The sequence below is a fragment of the Phocoena sinus genome, chromosome 16, assembly GCF_008692025.1.
Source record: "Phocoena sinus isolate mPhoSin1 chromosome 16, mPhoSin1.pri, whole genome shotgun sequence".
Lineage (NCBI taxonomy): Eukaryota > Metazoa > Chordata > Mammalia > Artiodactyla > Phocoenidae > Phocoena > Phocoena sinus.
In genome coordinates, this window is record NC_045778.1 from 67806617 (window position 1) to 67830319 (window position 23703).

Genomic DNA, 23703 nt, shown 5'->3' on the forward strand with positions numbered 1-23703 from the left:
TCATTCAGTCATCCATAAGTATTTGCAACAAAAGGATTGCCATCCATCTTCCGGCTGGCTGTATGCTTGCGCAAAGGACTGGGGCTAATCTGTCCTGCCGTGTGGCTTCCCCTTGAAAGCTGTCAATACTCAGTAACCATTAACTATTAACAACAACATCCTCAATGCATGTGTCTGAGCCATGTCACTTCCGCCCCAGCTAGCCAGAGCCCAGTTAGACGTACTCATGAGATTTTTCACACTCGACTCTCTCTGCTTGTGAAAAGTTCGGATCTCCTGAGGTTTGACTTTCAACTCAGCATGGTAAACCTAAGACTGACGAATTTCCCACCACAAAGGACCAGTCAGAGAAGTTTCTGCTGCCTCTCAATTTTCTCTCTCAAGAGAGTGCCCTTTAAAATTAAAGGATAAATACTTCTGTTATATATATTTTAATCAAATATTTCAGAAATTAAAAAATAGGACATAATAAGTGAACACCCTTCATAATAAATGAACACCCCTCTTCCCAGCACAAGCTTAAGAATTAATATTTTACAAATACAAATGAAGTTCCCGTTCCACCTCAGGAGAAGTTTACAAGACCTAGTGCACAGTACCTTGAAGAAATCCACATGAAATATTGAGAGCTGCCCTGTGAGAGGAAGAGAGATGACATGCTTCTGGAGAAAACGTGCACTTTTCTCTTGTTGGTTTGAGTTTTTTATATTCCAAATATTTAAACCATAAGACATTGCCGATATTCAGTTATTTTCAAACCTCAAAGGTGACACTTTTCTGTGGTTAGCCTCAGAGCAGAGAGACAGATATCCATTGCACATTACAAGAGGAAACCAAAATCCAGGTCACATCTTCTCTTGTCTAGATCATTAGCTTAGACTCAGAATTGGCTTCCCTGCCTCAGTTCTCAGCCCCTTCCAATTCAGCCTCCACGCTCTTGGCCACAAGCATATGTATATCAGATCGAAAATCAAGACAGGGAAGCTGTCTCGATTATAAAATATATACATAGTGGAATTCTTACCGCAAGCCTGCTACCTTGCAGAGGCTGCCACTTTACATAACTCATCTCATTTCATCCTCACAGGAAACTCTGAGACATCCAGGGGCAGATCCAAGTTTTGTGGAATCCAAATTTGGGGATACTTTGATGAGGGGAGGTTAAATTGAAAATTAGTTAATATTTGTTTAGGTTAAGAAAAGAAAGTACAACAAAATTTTAAAGGCAGTTAAATACTACAGACACCTCAAAGTTCAGAAAAATCACATAGTTTTGTTAATTAACCACTTGACATACATTTATAATACTTTTTTCCCCTATATTTTTGGCTCCATATTCTTTGGTCATTTCTTCGTCTAACAAGTATTTCATAATATCATCTTCTATGACGAGAATAGAAGGATGCTCAGTCTTTCCTCTAACGTGGTTGAGCAAACTTTTTTTTAAATTATGGAGAGTATATTTAAAGCTTCTTTTTTGCTTCATAGTTCAACATTAGTAATAATCATGTAAGTTTTTAAGATCGTCGTCAAATGGAAACATCTCACTTTTTTCCCAGATATGGAGCTGTGAGATTTGGAATTTTTTCCACACACTTAGCTTCTGGCTCCGTGCATTTCTTTCTGTACCTCCCGTATGCGTCTGGAGCCGGTTGCTCTAAGGCATGTTCATATGACAGTATGACCTCTGGCCCTGGCCCTTCATGTCCCAACACTAGATGAGTTGGCCGTTTCCAGCCCAGGACAGCTAGCAATAACCTACCCAAACATGGAAATGACTGTATAACATGTAAGCATATCCCACTGCATCCAAAGTAAATTATCCCTAACTCAGCTTTTCCCCATGGCCACTCCAATGCTACCCAACACAAGGGAGAGTCAGAGTAGAAAGAGACGGTCATCCTAAAGGATTGCAGTTAATATGTCTTATGTTTACAAATTGTAAAAAATATTTGACCAAGTGAACACATTTCTAGGGCCTCTCCCAGGGCCTTGGAAGGAGGCCAAACAAGTGAGAGACTGACCCTGAAGGCTGGACGGGAGCTGAGAAGCTGCATTTGCTTTTGCAAACTTCAGCAAGGTTACTTGGGTAGCAAGTGACAGAGCTAGGACTTGAACCCAGTCTGTAGAGGCCAAGCTCTTATCTATTAAATTACGTTAACTCATCTTTTTTTTTTTAACTTTTTATTTTATACTGGAGTGTAGTTAACAGTGTTGTGTTAGTTTCAGGTGTACAGCAAAGTGATTCAGTTACACATATACATGTATCTATTCTTTTTCAAAGTCTTTTCCCATTTAGGTCGTTACATAATATTAAGCAGAGTTCCCTGTGCTACACAGTAGTTCTTCAGTTGGTTACTCATTTTAAGTACAGCAGTGTGTACACGTCAATCCCAAAGTCCCTAACTATCCCTCCCCACCTCCCTTCCCCCCAGTAACCATAAATTCATTCTCTAAGTCTGTGAGTCTGTTTCTGTTTTGTAAATAAATTCATTTTCTATCACTTTTTTTAGATTCCACATATAAGCGATACCATACGATATTTCTCTTTCTCTATCTGATTTCACTCAGTGTGACAATCTCTAGGTCCATCCATGTCGCTGCAAATGGCATTATTTCATTCTTTTTAATGGCTGAGTAATATTCCAATGTATGTAGGCACCACTCTTTTTTATCCGCTCCTCTGTTGATGGACATTTAGGTTGCTTCCATGTCTTGGCTAAGGGTGCGTGTATCCTTTCAGACCATGTTTTTCTCTAGGTATATGCCCAGGAGTGGGATTGCAGGATCATATGGTAGCTCTATTTTTAGTTTCTTAAGGACCCTCCATACTGTTTTGCATAGTGGCTGCACCAATTCACATTCCCACCAACAGTACGGGAGGGTTCCCTTCTCTCCACACCCTCTCCAGCATTTATTGTTTGTGGACTTTTTAATGATGGCCATTCTGACTGGTGAGAGAGGTAATACCTCATTTCGCCATTAGTCAACATTTGCTACACCAAAAAATGGGCATTCGAATCTCGAAACAGATTTGCTCTATTCCTGTGCACCCTTGGGCCAACTTCCTTTAAGACCCTGGAACTCAACCTCTGTTGGAAACAAATTTTATCATGACAGAGATTTTCCAACAGCTCTGTATTAAACAAAAGTCACTGCCTCTCCTCCACCCATGTTCCAGAATTCATGTTGCCCCTCATCCAGCTAGGAATATTTCTCAGGCTGCCCCAAGGGTTGTTAAATATAGTACAGTCCCTTACGTTTATTCTGGTGTCCCTAGAAGCCATATTTCGGAAGTGGCGGGACAGTCCTCATTAGAAGGGGGACAGCCAGCAGGGGCCCTGCTCTCCATGCCCTGGCGCCTGCAGAAGAAAGGCTTTTTCTGATAAACCCTCCAATGTCTGGGACCCGCCGTTGTGCACATGGGCGGAACGCTCTCTCACAGAACAAGTGTGTTTGCCAAATCAGGGGCTGAAGTATCTTGCAAGTCCACTTGTTCCAGAAGAAAGACAGGATAAGGAAAGTGGCAGAAGCAGTGATAGGAAAGGAGTTTTTCGCACTAACAAGCGTGAGCTGATAAGCCTGACCTGTAAGGCAGATGTTGAGGGTCCTAAGTACACCTCTCAGGCCAAAATTAGCTGAGCAAATTTGATTTGGCTTTCCATTTTATAGTGGGGAAAAAAATTCCTAGGAAGAAAGAAAACTCAGCATGTATTGCTATCACAAATGACAGATTTGACTGCCTAACTGCTAGATTTTCCGACTGAATAAGTCAAGAGAATCACTTCCTAATATGCCTGAATTGTAGGGTGACATGATAAAAATATAGTAATAATATATTTTAGTCCTTGCTATGCTCCAGTCCCTGGGCTGAGTGAGTTTACATTGCTTATTTCATTTGATCCTCGTAAGAAACCTATGAGGCTGTTTCAAATTACAGATGAAGAAAATGAGGCTTAGAGAGATTCAGTAATTTACCCCACGCAGCCACACAGCCAACAGGTGGTGGAGGCTAGATCTGAACCAAAGCAGCCAGACTTGGGAGCCTGCACACTTATCTACTCTTATACGTGGGAGAGGTCCATCTACATCCCATTCCTGTCTCCCTGCTCAGGGATCGCCCTACCGCTCTGAACAGTTCCTATAAAAGGGACTGCCTGCCGATGCAGGGGACATGGGTTCGTGCCCCGGTCCGGGAGGATCCCACATGCCACGGGGCGGCTGGGCCCGTGGTCCATGGCCGCTGGGCCTGCGCGTCCGGAGCCTGTGCTCTGCAGCGGGAGAGGCCTCAGCGGTGAGAGGCCCACGTACCGCAGGAAAAAAAGTGGGGGGGAGTACTTTGAGAAACTCTCTGTTATTTGACATATGTATAAAGCAAACAAGGATTATTTTTATTATGTGCCACAAGTACCCTTATTAGCTTTTTTTCTTCTCTCTTAGGGTGCCTAGAATAAAACATAAGAATATTGGTAAGGGAGCAAAATAAGTATTTATTGAGCTCTGCAAGGCTTGATACGTGCTTAGTTCTTCTCCACCCCTGCTCGGAGGCCCAGGCCGTGTAGAAGGAAGCTCTCAGAAGGGTTAAGGAGGGTATGGCTGCTTCCTTCTGGCAAACTCAGGATCCTGTGAGGTAGCTAAAGCCATGCCGCTGCTCCTCGGAGGCTGAACGGGGTTCCCTGTGTGTTACCCATTTGTACCTAAAATCTCTACCAGGAAGTTTTTGAAAAGTTCTCCAGAAGGAAAGCCATATTCACCTGGTCCAGGTGTAGGGTACGGTGGCAGTTCAATGCCAGGTCCCGGGGGAAGCACCAGCCTGGGCCTTGTAGTCCCATTGGAGAGGAAGTGATGAGCCAAGGCCAGGATGATGAGAGGGAACCTCAGGAGAATATGTGCTCCATCCCCTCATTTCACAGAGGGAGAAACCGAGGCCCCGGGAGAGGAAGTGACCTACGGCTGGTCACGGTGGAGGCAGCGCTAGGCTTCCTACTTAAGACACTCCTTCTACCATAGGCTGCTGACATGCTCGCCTCAATGCAGCGTCACCCAAGCAGACAGGGGCATCCTAAATACTTCGTGGCAGTTCTGTCATCCAGCGATGCGATTTGAGGTTACATTTCAGAATTGTGATGAGGAGACGGACTTCCAAGAGGGGCTACGCCCTTTTTCCTAAGGTGGTTAGATTCTCAGTCTATAGCAACAAAAGAGCTATTTAAATAAACTCTATTTTATTCCTACAGTTGGTGACTCATCTACAGTAATATGTGTTATCATATTGCCTGAGCCAATCACGTTTTCCCCGGACTTATATTCCTCAGATGAGATGCAGGGAAATTGCCCGACAAGTTCTTTATTGCTTGTTCCAAAAGCAGGAAGTGCCCTAAGTGACTGTCTACACAAGTATCTCACACAAATGACACCTGCTACTCTTCTTCTCTTTGAGGTACCTTGTTTAACCAAATATACTTGGAAAGAGTCGGGGAGGATCAAGTTACTGTTCACGTTGATCCATCTTTGCCAATAGAACAGTTTTGAAGACAACGATATTATCTTATGCACTTTAAATATATTCTCAAAACCTTGAAGCAACAGATTGAGCTCGTTTAAATAATGGAAACATCCTCTGATAGCCCAATCAGCAACACCAGTCTTCACCGTGCCATGGAACAGTCCAAGTGGACTCGTTTTCTGATAGAACAAGTCTGATTTCACTTTTTCCATTTAAACAGATGTGTTAGTACACGTCCCTGGGAGAAGCTCGCCGCTCTGAATTCTAGTTCTGAAGTAGTTGGGAAGCTAGGAAGGAGGTGGATGTATGGAGCAGAGAGCGTCAAGCCTCTCTGTGAATTTGTCACAAGGCAGGTGTAAGGTGCTGCCACCATCAGTACATCTTCAGACACTTTCTTTGCTTTGTCCCCACAAGACTATCAAGAAAGCTGCATTCTTTGAAAATAAATTTGGAGATGAAAAAGGTAAAGTTATTACACTTTCAGTGAACAAAAACTGTCAAAATTTGCACCACTCCACTGTACAATATGTCTGAATTCAGACCATCCTATTACCCACTGAGCACCGTGCATCACCCTTCACAGGAATATGTGTAAAACTGGGAGAAACTCAAAGCTCCAGCTTGGATCTGTGGTCCTTGATGAAAGGAGCAGCTACTTACAGCAGTCATTCCTATTGTGTCGTCTCTTGGCACTGGGGAGCCAGTACACCCAGGGCAAAACAACTTAGTGAGGTGGGAGAAGGCAACTGAGGAAACACGGTGGTGAAAGAACGCTGGCGTGATACTTGGATCACAGGCATAGTCTCAGAAGACTGGCTTCAACAAATAAAAATACATATGGAAGTTAGGGATCTAGACACTGATTCTCTTTAATTTAGCTATACTCCAATTTAATACTTTAAGAGAAATCTTTGCAGGTACTGAGAAAAGGCCACGTACCAGTATGTTCATTGCAGCATTGGAACAGCAGAAATTTAGAAGCGACATGAAGATTCGTCAGTGGGGGAGGGTCAATACAACAGAACACTGTTTGGTAGTTAAAATACATAAGCGAATCATACACACGTGTGCACACACATATGCATCCTGGAACTATTATGTTGAGTGAAAAGATAATTTTTGAAGTGCTGCGTATAGAGCATTATGTTAAAAGAATAGTACACCTGTTTATAGATACATAAATATGTAGTAAAAGAATAGAAACATGGGCGGAAGCACAAGCTACGGGGGAAGGGGTATCAACTGTATTTTGTAACATGTTATCTTTTCAGAAGAGCAGCTCAGCCTTCCATGCCATTAAATTGATTATTGTATTTCCAGAGGAAACAAAGAGACTGATTTTTAAATATGTATCCTGTGCATCCAATGGGAGAAGGGGTTTAGAGTTTCGACTTAGGCTTCTCTGGGAGAATAAAGGAAATGAACTGACCTTTCACCTCGGACACTCCATCAGGGCCAAATACAGACTTAAGACAATTTCCATCTTGGAAGGGGATGAGTCTGGTTAGACTGCTTATCCCAAAGTCATCCCTGATTTTTGTTTTTAATGAAATTTGACAAATAAAGTATGTGCATGAAGGCTCCTGTAGAATGGCCGTAATTTGTGCTTAGGAATGCATAATTTTATCAGGGTCTCTGTAATTAGATATTGTACAATAGAATAAAAAGCAAATACTGCTCGTTCCATGGCAACGACGGCCTTTAGTACCTATCTTTGAGATAACGAAGGTTTCCATAGACACACGTATCACATGGGATTTTTTTAAATAGACATCCAACAAGAAAATGAAAGTTTCCCAATTGGTTTTCCCCTGATTTTAAGGGCAAGTGTATGAACATGTGTTTTGTTCTCTTCTTTTTCTACTGTCTCCTAGATGTGAGTTGTTTTTCCCCCTTCTTTATCTGTTTGAACTGTAAACGTGGATGCTGCAGGTTTCGTAGTCCTATAGAATCATTTCAGTGCTTAAACTGGTGTTTGGTGTGAAGTGCTCATCCTTTCAGGGGAGAGAAAAGAATTAAGATTGTGGTCACTTTCTTTGTAAGGACTGAAGAAAGGTTTCATGGGATGGTAGTCTGTCTTTTACCAGAAAGAGCACTGACGGGCCGGGGCATGGACTAGAGAGCAAGCTTCTAGAAGGCAGGGAGTAACCTCTGTGACGCCAGCATCTAGCATTGCAGACACACAGTAGGTACTCAACAATTAACTCCCTGCTGGTTAACTAATCATACAGAGGGAAGACAGCAGTGTTGAATAATTACTAAGGAAAGACCCTGAAAGATGCACCTTCGCTTCTAGACCAGAGGTCAGATATCTGAGTGAGCAGGTGGGTCACATAAATGTGCCAGGTGGGGCTGGCCAAATGTTACACAACAGGAAGTCAAGGGCCTGGGGTGAACCAAGGTGTGCATGGACTATCTTAAAGCATTCAATCCAAACTTTTTCAAACATCAACTAAGCCAAACAAAACAGTCTAATTTGCATTACTGCCTAGGCTGTGAGTAATGTAATTCTAGTACTATATTGTTTCCACTGAGAGATGGCCAAATCCCAAACAGGTTACGAACCATTCCTACCAAGCGCCAGTATTAAGCAGGTAACTATGCAGTGGGTATTGCTCTTTACTAAGTGGTAAGACTTTGGGCCAGACCAGCTCTGTGCAGGGCCAGTTCTGGAAGCAGTAGGCTCTCTTTTTCTCACTTTGGAATTTGGTTGAAATTCACCTGTAATGTTCACCAAGGGCAGTCTAGAAAGGGAGAATACCCAGCAGTGTATCCTGCACCTTAAGAGGAAGGGTCAGTGGAAGGTGAGAGAAGCAAGCCCATGGGTTTGTGGTCTGCTAAGACGCATGCGACCTTCAAATCATTGTTTTAAATACCAGTGGGTCAACCACTGCCTTCTATCCAACCTGCTGCCTACCTGGGGTGATCTCCTAGAGTCTGAATCACTGCACCACCCAATAAAGCCTGATTGGTTGTACATAAACATTTCTAGTACAGATGCTCTTGGCCACAAGATTTTTGCTTTCAGAACTATTAGCCCAAGTCCCTCCTGTTGGAACACACGGCCTCAAGTATTTGTAGATGTTCTGCCCAAGATACACCTAGGCTGAATTCTGGAAACTAGTTCTTTTATCGCTTTCATTTCATTAACTGCATTTAATAGCATGATTGGAATTGTTAGGGCAAAGCCCTTTGCAATTTTATTAGCATTCAGCAATTTTATATGTGGTAGTGAAGTGTGCACCTTGAGAGAATATTGAGCACATCTTAAGAAGGGAAGAGGGATATTGATATATAGTGAGAGAGGCAGAGAAACACATGTTAATTATCCCTATGAATCCTGTAAATGTCTTCATAGAATCATAGAAATCATACCATTCCTTGGATTTAGAGAGCATTCTCTTCCAAATGACTCGAGGCAGTAGAGGTGCTGTCTTATCTTCATATGATCCTGAGAGATAGGGAGGAACAATTGTAAAACAAACTATTCAGACCCTGTTAGGCATCATGGGGTAGCAGTTAAGATATCATTTAAAGTATTGTTAATCTAAAATTGATGGTCTCACTAGAGGCAGTTATAGTCACCTTTATCAATTGGATCAATAAAAGAACTAAAATTGTCCATCTCTCCATTAAAACAAAGAATTGGAATAAGAGTCTGAGACCCTAGAGATAGTCTAGACCACTAGACCCAACTCCTAGAGATTATGCATTTTAGAATGGTGCAAAAAGAAAAGCCACAGGAAAGGATGAATTTAATACCATGTACCTGCAAAGATAGGGAGTTGATCTCTATGCTCATTGGTTAGACAGTCACTTTGAGGTATTTCAGTGCTTGCAGGTGGCAGCTGTGCTTCCTTTGCTCAACAGTGAGTTTTCTTTTTTTTTAATTTATTTTATTTAATTTATTTATTTTAAATTTTTAAATAGATCTTTATTGGAGTATAATTGCTTCACAATACTGTGTTAGTTTCTGTTGCACAACAAAGAGAATCAGCCATATGCATACATATGTCCCCATATCCCTTCCCTCTTGAGCCTCCCTCCCACCCTCCCTATCCCACCCCTCTAGGTCCTCGCAAAGCACCAAGCCGATCTCCCTAGGCTATGCTGCTGCTTCCCAACAGCCAACTATTTTACATTCGGTAATGTATATATGTCGATGGTACTCTTACTTCGCCCCAGCTTCACCCTCCCACCCCGTGTCCTCAAGTCCATTTTCTATGTCTACGTCTTTATTCCTGCCCTGCAACTAGGTTCATCAGTACCATTTTTTTTTTTTTTCGATTCCGTATATATGCGTTAGCGTACGGTATTTGCTTTTCTCTTTCTGACTTACTTCACTCTGTATGACAGTCTCTAGGTCCATCCACCTCACTACAAATAACTCAATTTCATTTCTCTTTGTCTGTGTAATATTCCATTGTATATATGTGCCACATCTTCTTTATCCATTCATCTGTCAGTGGACATTTAGGTTGGTTCCATGTCTGGCTATTGTAAATAGAGCTGCAATGAACATTATGGTACATGTCTCTTTTTGAATTATGGTTTTCTCAGGGTATATGCCCAGTAGTGGGATTGCTGGGTCATGTGGTAGTTCTACTTTTAGTTTTTTAAGGAACCTCCATACTGTTTTCCATAGTGGTTGTATCAATTTACATTCCCATCAACAGTGCAGGAGCGTTCCCTTTTCACCACACCCTTTCCAGTACTTACTATTTCTAGATTTTTTGGTGATGGCGATTCTGACCAGCATGAGGTAATACCTCATTGTAGTTTTGATTTATATTTCTATAATGATTAGTGATGTTGAGCATCCTTTCATGTGTTTGTTGGCAATCAGTATATCTTCTTTGGAGAAATGTCTATTTAGGTCTTCTGCCCATTTTTTAACTGGATTGTTTGTTTTTTCAATATTGAGCTTCATGAGCTGTTTGTATATTTTGGAGATTAATCCTTTGTCTATTGTTTCATTTGCAAATATTTCCTCCCTTTCTAAGGGTTGTCTTTTTGTCTTGTTTATGGTTTCCTTTCCTGTGGAAAAGCTTTTAAGTCCCATTTGTTTATATTTGTTTTTATTTCCGTTACTCTAGGAGGTGGGTCAAAAAAGATCTTGCTGTGGTTTATGTCAAAGTGTCTTTTTCCTGTTTTCCTCTAAGAGTTTTTACAGTGTCTGGTCTTACATTTAAATCTTTAATCCATTTGGAGATTGTTTTTGTGTACGCTGTTAGGTAGTGTTCTAATTTCATTTTTGTACATGTAGCTGTCCAGTTTTCCCAGCACCACATATTGAAGAGGCTGTCTTTTCTCCATTGTTTGTTCTTGCCTCCTTTATTGTAAATTAGGTGCCCATGTGTGCGTGGGTTTATCTCTGGGCATTCTATCTTCTACCATTGATCTGTATTTCTGTTTTTGTGCCAGTACCATACTGTCTTGATTACGGTAGCTTTGTGGTATAGTTTGAAGTCAGGGAGCCTGATTCTTCCAACTCCATTTTTCTTTCTCAAGATTGCTTTGGCTATTCGGGGTATTTTGTGTTTCCATACAAATTGTGAAATTTTTTGTTGTAATTCTGTGAAGAATGCCATTGGTAGTTTGATAGGGATTGCATTGAATCTGTAGATTGCTTTGGGTAGTATAGTCATTTTCACAATATTGATTCTTCCAATCCAAGAACATGGTATATTTCTCCATCTGTTTATGTCATCTTTGATTTCTTTCATCAGTGTTTTATAGTTTTCTGAGTACAAGTCTTTTGTCTCCTTAGGTAGCTTTATTCCTAGGTAGTTTATTCTTTTTTGTTGCAATGGTAAATGGGAGTGTTTCCTTAATTTCTCTTTCAGATGTTTCATCATTAGCATATAGGAATGCAAGAGATTTCTGTGCATTAGTTTTGTATCCTGCAACCTTACCAAATTCATTGATTAGTTCTAGTAGTTTTCTGGTGGCATCTTTAGGATTTTCTATGTATAGTATCATGTCATTGGCAAACAGTGACAGTTTTACTTCTTCTTTTCCAATTTGTATTTCTTTTTCTTCTCTGATTGCTGGGGCTAGGACTTCCAAAACTATGTTGAATAAGAGTGGCAAGAGTACACATCCTTGTCTTGTTTCTGATCTTAGTGGAAATGCTTTCCGTTTTTCACCATTGAGTATGATGAATGCTGTGGGTTTGTCATATATAGCCTTTATTATGTTGAGCTAGGTTCCCTCTGTGCCCATTTTCTGGAGAGTTTTTATCATAAGTGGGTGTTGAATTTTGTCAAAAGCTTTTTCTGCATCTATTGAGATGATCATATAGTTTTTATTCCTTAATTTGTAAATGTGGTGTATCACATTGATTGATTTGCATATATTGAAGAATCCTTGCATCCCTGGGATAAATCCCACTTGATCATAGTGTATGATCCTTTTAATGTGCTGTTGGATTCTGTTTGCTAGTATTTTGTTCAGGATTTTTGCATCTATGTTCATCAGTGATATTAGTCTATAATTTTCTTTTTTTGTGTTATCTTTTTCTGGTTTTGGTATCACGGTAACGGTGGCTTCATAGAATGAATTTGGGAGTGTTTCTCCCTCTGCAATTTTTTGAAAGAGTTTGAGAAGGATGGGTGTTAGCTCTTCTCTAAATGTTTGATAGAATTCACTGTGAAGCCATCTGGTCCTGGACTTTGGTTTGTTGGAAGATATTTAATTACAGTTTCAATTTCATTACTTATGATAGGTCTGTTTATATTTTCTAATTCTTCCTGGTTCAGTCTCATAAAATTGTACCTTTCCAAGAATTTGTACATTTCTTTGTGGTTGTCCATTTTATTGTCATATAGTTGTTTGTAGTAGTCTCTTATAATCCTTTGTATTTCTGCAGTGTTGGTTATGATTTCTCGTTTTTCATTTCTAATTTTATTGATTTGCATCCTCTCCCTTTTTTTCTTGATGCATCTGGCTAAGGGTTTATCAATTTTGTTTATCTTCTCAAAGAACCAGCTTTTAGTTTTATTGATCTTTGCTATTGTTTTCTTTGTTTCTATTTCATTTATTTCTGCTCTGATCTTTATGATTTCTTTCCTTCTACTGACTTTGGGTTTTCTTTGTTCTTCTTTCTCTAGTTGTTTTAAGTGTATGGTTAGATTGTTTACTTGAGATTTTTCTTGTTTCTTGAGGTGAGATTGAATTGCTTTAAACTTCCCTCTTAGAACTGCTTTTGCTGCATCCTGTAGGTTTTGGGTCGTTGTGTTTTCATTTTCATTTGTTTCTGTGTATTTTTTTATTTCTTCTTTGATTTCTTCAGTGATCTCTTGGTTATTTAGTAGCACACTGTTTAGCCTCCATGTATTTGTGTTTTTTAGTTTTTATCCTGTAATTGATTTCTAATCTCATAACATTGTGGTCAGAAAAGATGCTTGATACGATTTCAGTTTTCTTAAATTTTCCGAGGCTTGATTTGTGACCCAAGGTGTGATCGACCCTGGAGAATGTTCTCTGTGCACTTGAGAACAAAATGTATTCTGCCACTTTTGGGTGGAATGTTCTGTAAATATCAATTAGATCTATCTGGTCTATTGTGTCATTTAAAGCTTGTGTTTCCTTATTTATTTTCTGTTTGGATAATCTGTCCGTTGGTGTAAGTAGGGTGTTAAAGTCCCCTACTATTATTGTGTTACTGTTGATTTCTTCTTTCATGGTTGTTAGCATTTGCCTTATGTATTGGGGTGCTCCTGCTATGTTGGGTGCATAAACACTTATAATTGTTATATCTTCTTGGATTCATCCTTTGATCATTATGTAGTGTCCCACCTTATCTCCTGTAACAGTCTTTATATGAAAGTCTATTTTATCTGATACGAGTATTGCTACTCTAGCTTTCTTTTGATTTCCATTTGCATGGAATATCTTTTTCTATCCCTTCACTTTCAGTCTGTATGTGTCCCTAGGTCTGAAGTGGGTCTCTTGTAGACAGCATATATACAGGTCTTGTTTTTGTATCCATTCAGCCAGACTGTGTCTTTTGGTTGGGGCATTTAATCCGCTTACATTCAAGGTTAATATCGATATGTATGTTCCTGTTACCATTTTCTTCATTGTTTTGGGTTTGTTTTTGTGGGTCTTTTTCTTCTCTTGTGTTTCCTGCTTGGAGAAGTTTCTTTAGCATTTGTTGTAAAGCTGGTTTGGTGGTGCTGAATTCTCTTAGCTTTTGCTTGTCTGTAAAGCTTTTGATTTCTCCATCAAATCTGAATGAGATCCTTGCTGGGTAGAGTAATCTTGGTTTTAGGTTTTTCTCTTTCATCACTTTTAAGTATATCCTGCCACTCCCTTCTGGCCTGCAGAGTTTCTGCTGAAAAATCAGCTGATAACCTTATGGGAATTCCTTTGTATGTTACTTTTTGTTTTTTTTTCCCTTGCTGCTTTTAATATTTTTTTCTTTGAATTTAATTTTTGCTAATTTGATTAATATGTGTCTTGGTGTGTTTTTCCTAGGATTTATCCTGTATGGGACTCTCTGTGCTTCCTGGACTTGGGTGACTATTTCCTTTCCCATGTTAGGGAAGTTTTCAACTATAATGTCTTCAAATTTTTTCTCAGACCCTTTCTTTTTCTCTTCTTCTTCTGGGACCCCTATAATTCGAATGTTGGTGCGCTTAATGTTGTCCCAGAAGTCTCTGAAATTGTCTTCAATTCTTTTCATTCTTTTTTCTTTATTCTGCTCCTCAACAGTTATTTCCACCATTTTGTCTTCCAGGTCACTTATTCGTTCTTCTGCCTCAGTTATTCATTATTGATTCCTTCTAGTGTATTTTTCATTTCAGTTATTGTGTTGTTCATCTCTGTTTGTTTGTTCTTTAGTTCTTCTAAATCTCTGTTAAGCATTTCTTGTATTTTCTCAATCTATGCCACCATTCTATTTCCGAGATTCTGGATCATCTTTACTATCATTACTCTGAATTCTTTTTCAAGTAGATTGCCTATTGCCTCTTCATTTATTTGCTCTTGTAGGTTTTTACCTTGTTCCTTCATCTTGACACTTGGCATGTTGTTTTGCTGTCTCTCTTTTTCTTTTTTTTTAATTGGTATGGTTGTGTTCCTGTCTTACTGGTTGTTTGGCCTGAGGCTTCCAACACTGGGGTTTGTAGGCTGTTGGGTAGAGCTGGGTCTTGGTGCTGAGATGAGGAACTCTGTGAGACCTCACTCCAGTGAATATTCCCTGGGGTCTGAGGTTCTCTGTTAGTCCAGTGGTTTGGATTTGGAGCTCCCACTGCAGAAGCTTTGGCCTGCCCCTGGACTTGTGAACTAAGATCACGCAAGCCGCCTGAGGCGGGAAAAAAAAAAAGCAATAACAAAGTAAAAATTAAAATTAGACTAGGAAACTAACAGATATTTTAGGAAGAAAATAAAAATATAGATGAATCAACAACTGGAAGGTACATCAGTATCACAATAGTAAAAAAGAGGAGGAGGGAAAAGAAAAAAGAAAAACAAGGGGAGGGGAAGGCCTTGGCTGTGGAGGGCAGGGCCTAAGCAAGGGCGAGGTTTGGGTGGTGGGCGGGGCCAATGCTCAGGACTCACAGGGCTGGAAAAGGCCCTGGGGGCTGTGGGGAGTGGGGCTTAGACTCAAGGGACAGAAGGCTCCCAGGCATGCCCCCCTCCCCGGTCTCAGAGAGTGGGGGACCTCACCTGGAGCTCAGCAGGTTCCCCGTGCCCGAGTGGGCGGGGCAATCACCCTCCGCTCCTCTCCCACTCCTCTGGTCTGGGAGGGCCCCTCCTACCTGCCTCTCCTGATGTCCCAGGTCTCCCTCCTATGCCCCCAGGACCCACATGGCTTCGATGGGGCTTTGTGGGGGGGTACAAGCCTGGGAGCTCAGCAGGCTCCCTGGCCCGAGTGGGCCAGGCGATTGCCCTCTGCTCCCCTCCCGCCCTTCCTGGAGAGTCCCTCCTGCCTGCCTCTCCTGATCTGTCCAGCCTCAGAGGCGCCAATCCTGTCTGGCCTCCACTTCTCCTCCCCGCTCAGTCCCCCTACATCCTACTGGTTCACTTTGAGGTTCCTCCTGTTTCCTTGGGCATCAGAGTTCCCCCACCAGTGGCCGTCAGGCACCCTAGTTGTGAGGAGATGCTAACTCCATGTCTTCCCACACCACCATCTTCACGATGAGTTTTCATGATGGTAGAGTAGGCAGAGGTCAGACAGCATTCTCTAATGGCTACTATTTACCTGGTCTTATCCAATCAGGTGCCAGGTACATCTCCTTAACTACAACTAAAGAGTTCTTTTAACTCAGAATTCAGAGAAAAGGCAGGTCTCTCTTCCCAGGTTGAGAAGGACCAAAGTTGTAGTGTAGGCATGACTATGCATAGGTCACATAAAGAACTATAAACTGGAAACAGGTATAGAGAAACCATAATATGCAGTCATGAGGAGCTTCCAGGTGTCAATTACCAATTCCTCCCTGCCTGAGCTGTGGTGAAACCCATGGTCAGGAGTTCCCAGGGCCAAGCCCAGTCTGGCTCCAACCAGAGCCTCCTCTTTCATTGTCACACTGATTCCATTTTGTCCTCTGATCCTCCCCTGTGTCCCTTCCTGGTCTGTGCTATTTGAATTACACTGTCAGCTACTCTACGACAGCATTTAATATCCTAATTACAGAAGAGTCTCCTTTTCACCAGCCACAATTCCCGAAAGAATAATGCACAGATGTCATCCACTGCATTTCTGTTGCTCTAGCACTTTCTGACCTTTGTGCTTATTTGAGAAATCTTTGAAAATGCTGAAGGTATCATTCTCCCTCGGTGGAAATATTCTTTGGGAAAATTCCCACTAGAACTGTATTTCCTCTCCTGCTATGGCAACCAGAGTTTATAAGGCCTGCTTTCTTTACGTGAAAAACAACTTTCAGACTAAAGGTCTCCCTCACATAGTAAACCGTGGATTGTTTTCTGTGCCAAGGTATCTAACTCCAGGATCAGTCTATTGGTGAGAAAGAACTGTGGTGCTGGGTCAATGTCTGCTATTTACCTCCTTAAATTTCATGTCCTGGGGGCTGTGGTGGTTTGGCTTCAGGTATAACACAGGCTTAGTCGTGGTCCTTCTGTGACTCTCAGGCTGCCCCACTCATTAAAATCCCCCCTCCTCCCTCTTTGGATTCAGACCCCCTTTCACCATTATTGGATGTCGCCTGGCCTGTTGTCCCTAACTCGACTCCATGTAATTCAGGAATGTGCCTGTGCAGTGCTCCCAAGAAGTTTCATTTTAGTAACATATTATATTCCTACAAAAGTAAAAGTTCACTATAGAAATTTTGGAAAATTCTGAAAAGTACAAATTAAAAATACATGGCACAATAATTCTATCACCTGTACGTTGTGCCACTGTTAACACATTAGTGATATAAAACTGTTTTTTTTTTTTTTTTTTTTTTGCTGTACGCGGGCCTCTCATTGCTGTGGCCTCTCCCGTTGCGGAGCAAGGCTCCGGACGCACAGGCTCAGCGGCCATGGCTCACGGGCCCAGCCGCTCCGCGGCATGTGGGATCCTCCCGGACCAGGGCACGGACCCGCGTCCCCTGCATCGGCAGGCGGACTCTCAACCACTGCGCCACCAGGGAAGCCCAAAACTGTAATTTTTTAAGCATTCACACTAATCCTGAAGATACCAGGTGTGGAGGTGTCCAGACCCTACCCTTGAGGGCAAAGTTCATATCTTCTCTGTTTCAGTGCCAGCGCGCAGGAGCCACACTGTGTGTGCAGCATCCGCATGCCTGAGTTTTCAGAGGAAAATTCTAGAATGGGTCCAGGAAAGAAACGTGTTGGTACCTTTTCTCAGATAGCAACTATCAAATATATTTCTCAAGTATGACCTTTTTCTGGAATTGTCTAGAAATGTCAAAAACGTGGGCCTGAGGGTTGAAGAGAATGTAAGACTTTTCGAGGACTCTGCTCAGAAGATAAGTTTGCTCAAAATTCTGTGGCATTTCTTTGGCACCTAGGGCAGGAAGATACCGGCTTGGGACAGTGGACTCCCAGTGGGTGAGCCGAGCTCTGGGCTGCTTGAGAAGGGACGGGGGCAGGGGTGGATCTGCTGAGACTGGGGCCTCACCACCTACCTGCGGTATCTGAGTCAAGGTGTGTGAGGTTTGAAGAGGGGTAGGGGAGGGACCGGGCTGGTTGGTATCCAGGCCCCCTAAGCCACCAGGGCCTGTACATGGACCATATGTCCCTGCATGGAGCAGCGCCCGTAAACAGATTACAGAACTCCATTCGTTAATCCCCAAACAGTTTTCTGTCATTTAATTAGAAAATTCATCTTATTTTGCCTCCAGGCCTTGTAGCCTTATTGCATTTGCACATATTTCAAAATGTTTCAAGTACTGACCAGATAACATTAATGAACATATTAGATAGGCAAACGCTTTTAAACAAAAAATAATAAACATACTTGTGTGTGTATATAGAAAAAAAAAAGTTAATTCCGTCTGGAGCCAAACAGGTAATTTTCCCTTCAGCGTTTTTTCAGTCAGCTAAGACAGGTTGGCCTAAGAGTGCAGTCAGCCTGTCTGCAGATTCCGGCTCGACTTGCATACCAGGGTCAGAGTTTTTTCAGAAACAGACAGCGAGATGATCTGATTGGCTCGGGTCCAGAGCGTGGTCACAAGGGCTTCTTTGATGAAGGGGTCCTTGGTAAGTCCTGTACCAAAAGCAGCCTGCCACCCTCTTTTCAAAGATATCCATTTAGAGTAATTCCCAGAAAGGGAAAAAAACACTGAGAAAAAGAGAGAGGGAAGGGGAGCAGAGAGAGAGAGAGAGAGAGGAATTACCGCAAGAATAATTATGCTCCCTGGCAAGAGAAAGGGGGAAAAGTTACTACAAGTAAACCGCTGGATGTTGAAGTGGCTGGTTGGCAACTCTGCAAGAACATAAGGAATGTGCAGTGAAATTCATTAAAACATCATCATTACGCTTATCAATCTTTTTCCAAAAGGGGTGTGGGGCGGAGCAGTGTGTTAAGGCATGACTGCTTTTGCAGATAAAGATCCAGGACTACCTAGATGCTTCTCTCAGCAAACAAAGTCAGCTCTTCCGTTCCACGAGGCACTTACAGTTATACACATGCCGCAGTGGTGCGTGCGCTCCGGGAAAGACATCTGGGAGACTGGTTCCTCTCAGCCGGCAAGCTTCCTTGTGATAGGACCTCCATCAGACGAGCAAGTCTTGATTAAGCACCTGCTGTATGCCCAACACTGGTGTTCAAAGAAATTCAGAAATATTATACATGGTGTGAGCCCGGCCCTCCAAGCACCATTAACTTAGTTGGGGAAGTGAGACCTAAGTCATTCATTCACTATGCAATAAAGATGTATTGAGAGGCAGCCCTGTGTGTGCACTCTGCTGGGTGCAGTGGGTACCAGGATGACCAAGGAGGACACAGCCCCCACCCTCACCATCCAGCAGAGAGTCAGTCCTTCAGGCCCAAGTTCAGTGATGCAGAATTGCTACGTGACCAGTGCTGGAATGGGTAGGTCAAGGTTCAGTGGGAGCACAGGTAGGAGTAACTACTCCACATACAACTTGCTCATGGTCCACATTCAATTTTTTGTTGTTGTTGTTTTTTTGCAGTACGCGGGCCTCTCACTGTTGCGGCCTCTCCCGCTGCGGAGCACAGGCTCCAGACGTGCAGGCTCAGCGGCCATGGCTCACGGGCCCAGCCGCTCCGCGGCATGTGGGATCTTCCCGGACCAGGGCACGAACCCGTGTTCCCTGCATCGGCAGGCGGACTCTCAACCACTGCGCCACCAGGGAAGACCCACATTCAATTTTAAGCTCCTTGAGGAGATCTTTTGTCTCTCTTTTACCGTCACTTTTTCTCTTTCTTTGCTGCTATTATTTTTTAATGGCATTTAAAAAAATAAATTTATGGGCTTCCCTGGTGGCGCAGTGGTTGAAAGTCCACCTGCCGATGCAGGGGACACAGGTTCGTGTCCCGATCCGGGAGGATCCCACATGCCGTGGAGCGGCTGGGCCCGTGAGCCATGGCCGCTGAGCCTGTGCATCCGGAGCCTGTGCTCCGCAACGGGAGAGGCCGCAGCAGTGAGAGGCCCACGTACCGCAAAAAATAATAATAATAATAAAAATAAATTTATTTATTTTATTTTTGGCTGCGTTGGGTCTTGCTGCGCGCAGGCTTTCTCTAGTTGCTGCGAGCGGGGCTACTCTTTGTTGCAGTGCGCAGGCTTCTCACTGCGGTGGCTTTTCTTGTTGCAGAGCACGGGCTCTAAGCGCGTGGGCTTCAGTAGTGGTGGCTCGTGGGCTCAGTAGTTGTGGCTCACAGCCTCTAGAGTGCAGGTTCAGTAGTTGTGGCGCACGGGCTTAGTTGCTCTTCAGCATGTGGGATCTTCCCGGGCCAGGTCTCAAACCCGTGTCCCCTGCATTGGCAGGCAGAATCTTAACCACTGCGCCACCAGGGAAGCCTCTTTAATGACATTTTTAATAGGAAAATGGTTTATGATGAAGATTAATCACATGCAGAAAAATATAAAAAGAAAATTTTAAATTATCCATGAGCTGAATACCCAGAGAGACCCACTCTGACATTTAGATGTATTCTCTTCCAATTTTTTGTTTTTATTTTTGTTTTTTATAAAATCATATAAATAGAATTATTTTTTCACTTGACATAATGTGAGCATTTTCCATATCATTAAATATGCTTCGAACCATTGTTTAGAATATCTGCACAGTTTAATCTTTTACTGCTGGACATTTTGTTTGTTTATACTTTTTCACCATTATACATAATATTGCCCTGAGCATCTTTGTATGTAAGAATTGTCACTTATTTCGTATCCCCACAGTTATTTTCAAATAGTGTTTATGCAATAACCACCTGTAAAATAAAGGAAAGATACATAAAACAAAACAGAGTATAACCGTGAGATCCAAACTGGAGCTGAAGGAATCTGGAAAGCAGTTTATTCACTGGGGATTAGCACAAACAGGAAGGGTCTTAGAGAAGGTGGGACTAGAACTGGGGTGGTCTCATTTTTAAACTCTTATAATACTGTGGATTGTCTCAAAATCTCCACGTTGTACTTTCTTCTGAGCATCTGTAAAGAGCACCCCTTTTCCTCCACCAGCTCAGTCCTGGGAGACCCCATCCCCATGTCTCCACTACATCCCTAGTTCGGTAATCCACAAACATTTCCCTGCTTCAGAATCATCTGGGGTGTGGGTTATAAAGACCGATTGCTGGACCTCATCCTAGACCTGCTAAATCAAAACCTGTGGAGTGGGGTCTGGGAATCTGCATTTTTAAAACACACACCAAGGTAATTCTAGTGCAAGGGGTCAGTGACCCAACGAGGCAGGAGGAAGTGCTGGCTGCAGTCGTGATGCTGGACACACAGTGGTCAAGAGGAAGGGCTCCTGGCAGGGCGGTGCAGGCTCAGCCCCTGGCTCTGCCATTCACCACCTTTGCTTCCCAAGCCTGTCTCCTCATCTGTAAAAGGAAGGTCATAGTAGGAAATCCCTCCAAGAGTAGTTGTGAGGGTTAAATGAAGGGCTTAAGACCCCAACCCAGAACCAGTTTCCAATGAACATTTTTGGTAGCATTATTTTTCACATGTATCGTTTCTCTTTAAAACCTGAGCAGCATATGTAGGCCTCCTTGCTTAGCCTTGGTAGTCTTGGCTGGAGCTGAGCTCACCAATGAGACCGTGTCTGTATTAATAAGAGTGGCCTCAGAGATCAGTGACCCTCCTGTGCAAGGCTCCCGCAGAAGCGCTGATGCCTACTCTACTTCCCTCAGCCTCCTGTCTTACAGCAGGGGAGCTGGGGCATCTGATTGGTAGAAATGCATCCCTGGTTGGGAGCCAAGTTAAGCTAAGGTGGGAGGGAAAGATAAGCCTAAGGAAATGCTGATGCGAAGAGGGGTGACTGGAGAAATACCAGTACCCCTCAGGACTGGAGGGAGCCAGCTTGATCTTTAATTCCTGGTTTGATCAAGGTAGTGTAAAAATGGACCCCCAACAGTCTTTAGATGGAAAACTAGGTTTTAGGTTTCACGTATTAGCTGTAGTTAAAGCCAAATGTTCATTCCACTCAAATTGTGTGGGTGGATCACTTTCCTCCCACTGTTGAAATATCGTGTTTTTAGCTGCTAATAAACTTAATAAAATCCATTTCTTATTTCCCCTAGTGTATTAAGTCCGTTCACATGCACTGCTGAACCAACACTTAGTGACACTGTGTTAGAAAGTATTTTTGTTGGAAACAGACAACAGACGCAGTTCAACTGCAAAACACTTCTCAAAAAGGCTTCTTTTCTCCAGTCTCAAGCTTGCAAAGAGTCATTTGAATTCAGGGAATCCTCCCAGTCAACCATAACACCTACACAAAGTATGAAGGAATTTTGTTTTACTGGTTCAAGAAGCAGATTCAAAGGAACTGCATGCTTTTCTACACCCACGGAAGCCCCCACCTGTTCATTTCCCACCCCCAGACTCTCATTGCCACTAAGGGCCCGTGTCTTCTCACTGTCCCAACACGCCAAGGCTACCCAGATCAGAAGAGTCAGGGTGCATTTCCAGGGTCTAGCCAACCCCAGCTCTTCTCAGACTGCTTGGTGATTGAACGCTGGTGCTGTAATGAAGCAAAACAAAAATGCGCTGCTGAGAAGTGAATTTGGAGAGCAGTGTGGGGAATACTGGAGTCTTCCAAGCCGGGGTTGAAGAGAACCAGAAATAAAGAAGGGGGTCGTGAAGCTATAGATATAGACAAGGAAAATATGCAGGAATCCACATGGAGACATGGAATCTAAGGAGGTAGAAATAGACGTTGGGCAGTTTCAATCGTTCTGTTCTAAGATTTCAAAACATGGTGTCTAGACCACTATGATGCGTTATGTTTGTGGTGTGTTGATTATTGATATGTATGTGTTGGGGCAGGGACAGAGATGAAATTTTAAGAAAATCCAAAAAGTTGGAAACAATCCAGATGTTTGTCAATCCATGATATCAAGTTCCCGTTTGATTTAAGGATGCAAAAATAGGACAGAACGCCCTTCCTTGTCTGTCCTGCTCTGTTTTGGTGACAGGTGAAGCCATTTTACCTGTGAGCATGCATTTTTCTTTCTTACTTTTAAGGTTTAAAAAAAAGATAAAGCCAACCTCGTACTCAGGCTTTTGCATACCAGGACTGTTAAGTCTTGAGGAATTTGCTGCTGTTTCACAAAGTGATTGTGAGATCTTTGCTCTTCTGTAAGGTGAAAACTAGAAAATTACAATGCCATGCCCATGTTTGCTGAAGTGATCACCCCTCAATTGTGTGGGGCTTATCTCCTGGTATAATCAGCATGGCCCTTTTAAATAGAGCTGTCTTAAAAACCCAGATCTACCGGTAAGATTTGTTTTAATTTCGGTCTAACAGCTTTAGGATTACCCCTCAAGACTATATCGTCAGGCTTTTGTACAAACAAGGAGCTTACACAAAACTCCCATTATAATGGTGGCTTGAGGGCAAGGGAAAGCCGTGTTTGGTTGATTGAGTTATGATTGTATAGGGAACAAATAAAGGCTTTCTTTCCTTAAACATAACAGTTATGTCTTACTCTCACTAATAATGCCACATATTCTTTGGAAAAATATTTACACAGCCTGACATTATTCTTAATGTCAATGCAGTGTGTTACCTCTAGGTTGAAATCCAGTTTTAATCCTATAAGCTAGAAAAATAAGTTCAATTCTGCACAATTGAGTTTTGAAACTGTTGATTCTGTTGCTGTATTTATTACCATTGATGGTTGGTCTCTCCCCCCTCCCTCCCCCTCCCTCTTCCCCTCCTCCCCCCTCCTATTCCTTCTTTTTTCTCTCTTTCTTTCACTCCGTATGTATATATGAATTAAACTGATTAGCTGTATATGTGTATATAGCTCTGTACGTGTGTGTATCTATACACGTGTAACAATTTCGTTCATGCTGCAAGAAACTATCTTAATTCCTTCTCTGGGAATCTACTCTGTGATCTCAATAAACTCTTCTACAATGAACTGATTTACTGCAGACCTGGACAGTATTTATGCTTTCTCCTGCCTTCCGCCCCAAAGAAGTTAAATGGCTTTTCTTTGACAGTTGTTACACTAGGTACATTACGGTTTTACTCACCAGATTTTATTTAAAGTCTCTTATAAATAAAACGGATTGGGAAGTTTG

General features: G+C 42.4%; 1 protein-coding gene across 13 annotated transcripts in view; it reads left to right on the forward strand.

Moving 5' to 3' along the window:
- VTI1A (vesicle transport through interaction with t-SNAREs 1A) overlaps positions 1-23703 on the forward strand; it is a 385123-nt gene that overhangs the window by 295520 nt on the left and 65900 nt on the right. The window contains exon 9 of one of the 13 annotated variants that reach the window (XM_032607940.1): positions 5441-6955. The exons of the other annotated variants lie outside the window; for them this stretch is intronic. Coding sequence (XP_032463831.1) covers positions 5441-5453 — 13 coding nt within the window. The 3' untranslated portion in view covers positions 5454-6955. Of the gene's footprint in view, positions 1-5440; positions 6956-23703 lie in introns of those variants that run through there. 13 annotated transcript variants of the gene reach the window in all.